The following is a 3441-nucleotide window of genomic DNA, read 5'->3' on the forward strand; positions in this document are numbered from 1 at the left end:
ATCAAACTGATTTTCTAAAAATCAGTTTTTAAAAAAAAAATTTAAAAATTTTACCAAACCGGTTTGCTTAGTTTTTTTTTTTTTTTTTTTAATTTAATTTGGCAACGTGGTCGTGTAACATGTATGTAAAACCCACCACCCCCAACCAACCCCCGCCCCTTCTTCTCTCTTCTCTCTTCTCTCTTCTCTCTTCCCCTCTTTGTTTTCCACGCCCGTCAGTCCCCACGCCTCCCTCCCTCCCTCCTCATAATTGAGCCGACAACTTTATTTTTTTTTTCTTTTTAATTTCTGGCAATGACGAGACCCAGCAACTTTTTTTTCTTTTTGTTTTTTTTAAGCTCAAACCGGCTTTTGTTCCGTCCTGCGGAAGTACTGTGCATTCCCATGTCACCGTCACGCAAGCATTTTTCTAAATTAAGGGATATGGCAGACCAAAACAGGGCAGCTGACTTCACTCTGTTTCTATATATATTTGAGCGGTGGCAGTGTATTTGGGCGGAGTAAGATCAAACAATGGCAGAAGCAGAGATGAGCTACAGAGAAAAGAGGTGGTCCCTGCAGGGGATGACCGCTCTTGTCACTGGCGGAACCCGTGGCATAGGGTTCGTGGCTCAACTCAACCTCCCCTGTTTCAATTTTTTCCTTTTCTTTTCTTTTCTGGGTTTTGATCATCATCATAAATTGGACTGGATTTCTGCAACAGGCGTGCAATTCTGGAAGAAATGGCTAGCTTTGGGGCAGCTGTCCATACTTGTTCCCGTAACCAAACAGAGCTCAATCGAAGCTTGGAAGAATGGAAGACGAAGGGCTATAGCGTGACAGGGTCAGTCTGCGACCTCACCTCTCCGCCCCAGAGAGAAAAGCTCATGGACGCCGTCTCCTCTGTTTTCCAGGGGAAGCTCAACATCCTCGTATGCTCTGCTTTGTTTGGACAGCAAGAAAAGAAAAGAACACTAAAGAAAGTGATTGGTGTTTGAATTGCAAGAAGATCATTGATTTTGATTATTGATTCTGTGTTTTTTTTCGTTTTAGGTGAACAACGCAGGGACAACCATACCCAAGGAAGCCATAGATTATACCGATGAAGATTACAGAACCATAATGGGGACTAATTTGGATTCAGCATACCATGTCTGCCAGTTGACACACCCTCTTTTGAAGGCATCGGGAAATGGTAGCATTGTATTTATATCCTCTGTGGCTGGAGTGATTGGCATACCTCTTTCCTCCGTCTATGCAGCTTCGAAAGGTAAGTTTAAATTTTTCAAAATTAATTACATGTTTGTTATTCACCCTATAATCGTGTTTTTATTTTTATTTTTATTTTTATTTTTAGCTGAATGATTTTTGAAGGAGCCAAGAATCAATTGACGAAGAATTTGACATGCGAGTGGGCAAAAGACAACATTCGAGTAAATGCGGTGGCTCCATGGTTCATCAAAACCTCACTCCTGGATTCATTTTCTGTAATGCCCTGTTCCCTCTGCCATAATCATTTTCATGTTGACTCAGTGGGATTATAGCGCCAATTCAAATATTTGTTTGATATTTAGGAAAAAATTAATAAAATTTTTGTTTAAATTAACACATTCAATCCAAAAATTTCTAATCTATACTCCCAAATACTTCTTTTAAGTTTAAATTTGCTTTCTCATGGACTCTATTAAAGCCTCCTACCTTGTCCTAATTTTTAATTGTATATTAGTTGCAATAAGTTGAATAAGCTTAGGATGTGTTTAGTAGGAGGTGAATTTTAGTTTTTTCATTTAGATTTTTATGAATTTATACAAATTTTATATACTTTCGAGCAGTTTATAAAAAATTAAATTTAAAGTTTGATTTCTAAACTCCTAAACATTGCTTGGTGGAGGTCAGACTACTCTACGAGCTAATAAATTAGTTTTGTGCCAAAAGAAATCAAACACCACCATCATTATAAATTAGTTGCACGGTGAAAGGAATCAAACACTGCAATTGCACCACCGTTGTATTTTGTCGAGACAAGAAAAATTCATATTTAAATTTGTTTACTCTCCACGGCAAAATCCTCTTGCAAAGGAAGAAATGGAAAGATTGATCTCAAGAACTCCCATCAAGCGTATTGGGGAAGCTAATGAGGTTTCGTCACTGGTAGCATTTTTGTGTTTTCTAGCTGCTTCGTACATTATTGGACAAATTATTTGCGTAGACGGTGGATATACAGTCAACGGGTTTTAATCGAATTTTTCAAATTTTAAAATAATATTGAAATAAAATAAGAACTCTTTAAAGTTTTATTGTTGATCGTGAGTGAATCAATTGCTTTGATTTTTACAATCAGTCAAAATAAGGTATTATTTTGCTAATGAAAAGTCATTGTGTTGTCTCATGTTTCAACATTTTTGTGCTTGTAATCAATGCTTTGAATTATCAATAAAGACCTATTGTCACGCCCCGAACCCCAAAATGAGACCTAAGGGTGAATTTAAGTAACCTAACCTGTCTCTGTATCAATTTTAACATACATGATACCATTCCAATAAGAGGGTCCGATCCCATGGGGTACACGGTTGCCCTACATACAAACATATACTCATCATATACGCAGCGGAATACGATCTTTTATACAATAACTGTATCATACCAGAGTCTATACAACTAGGATATACATTCTCATAATTACAACACATACTCCACGTGTCCACAAAACTATACTGACAACCTGGATACCAAAACTCGTACCTAAAAGGTACTAACAGTAGTTACGATACCCCTTGCTTTCGGACGCTAGGATGTTACTTACCGCTACTTGAAGGCCCTGAAAATATTGTACGTTCATTCAGGGTGAGACACCTTTCAGTAAGGAAGAAAACAGTTTATATCAATGTGTGGCATACCAGTGTCATTTTACATACTTCATAGTACTATACATACTATACAGTTTAAAACAATTCGTACAGTTTCATACAAATACATATAATTCCAGTATTTTCAGAAAACCATTCCAGTTCATACGATACCCAACATACATACATACATACATACATACGATCAGTGTCGTCACACTAATTCGCAACTACACCAGGTCACCTCGTCTCACAGCGATTACATTGCTACACACGCAACTATGCTGCGATGATCAAGGCCCAATGGTGAATCCATTGCATCATACACAACTACACAAGGTCACCTAGTCTCACAGCGATTACGTTGTCATATACAACTACGAAGATCTACGACTCAGGCCCACTAATGAATTCATTGCTACATACGCAACTACACAAAGGTCACCTAGTCTCACCACGATTACATTGTCATATACACAACTACGCTGCGACGACCTAGGCCCACTGTGAATCCATTGCAACATATGATATAGCATATAGCTCACACCACTTTGGTGACCAACCGGAATTAGACTGGTGATAATTCACACCCTCGGATATAAAGCCAGTCACTCTC

The 3441-nt window shown here is 38.1% G+C and overlaps 1 protein-coding gene across 4 annotated transcripts; it reads left to right on the plus strand.

Moving 5' to 3' along the window:
• The first annotated feature begins 358 nt into the window (after positions 1-358).
• Positions 359-2368, plus strand: LOC131159843 (tropinone reductase homolog). Of its 4 annotated transcripts, none has more exons than XM_058115029.1 (5): positions 447-602; positions 704-911; positions 1033-1249; positions 1354-1502; positions 2059-2368. In XM_058115029.1, the coding sequence occupies exons 1-5, from the start codon at positions 514-516 to the stop codon at positions 2215-2217; spliced, it is 822 nt and encodes a 273-aa protein (XP_057971012.1). In that variant the 5' UTR covers positions 447-513; the 3' UTR covers positions 2218-2368. The 4 variants fall into 4 exon arrangements, with proteins under 4 accessions (XP_057971011.1, XP_057971012.1, XP_057971013.1 ...); XM_058115030.1 differs by having other exon boundaries at positions 1354-1459; positions 2031-2368; XM_058115028.1 differs by lacking the exon at positions 2059-2368 and having other exon boundaries at positions 359-602; positions 1337-1587.
• The last annotated feature ends 1073 nt before the right edge of the window (positions 2369-3441 follow it).

This window comes from Malania oleifera, chromosome 7 (assembly GCF_029873635.1).
Source record: "Malania oleifera isolate guangnan ecotype guangnan chromosome 7, ASM2987363v1, whole genome shotgun sequence".
Taxonomy (NCBI): Eukaryota; Viridiplantae; Streptophyta; class Magnoliopsida; order Santalales; family Ximeniaceae; genus Malania; species Malania oleifera.

What these genes read in the sequence shown, in the direction of transcription:
- LOC131159843 (XM_058115029.1), top strand. Translation starts at nt 514, where the DNA reads ATGGCAGAAGCAGAGATGAGCTACAGAGAAAAGAGGTGGTCCCTGCAG. An exon ending in AGGGGAAGCTCAACATCCTC is followed by an intron (nt 912 to 1,032) that starts GTATGCTCTGCT and finishes TTTTCGTTTTAG; the next exon opens with GTGAACAACGCAGGGACAAC. An exon ending in CGTCTATGCAGCTTCGAAAG is followed by an intron (nt 1,250 to 1,353) that starts GTAAGTTTAAAT and finishes TGATTTTTGAAG; the next exon opens with GAGCCAAGAATCAATTGACG.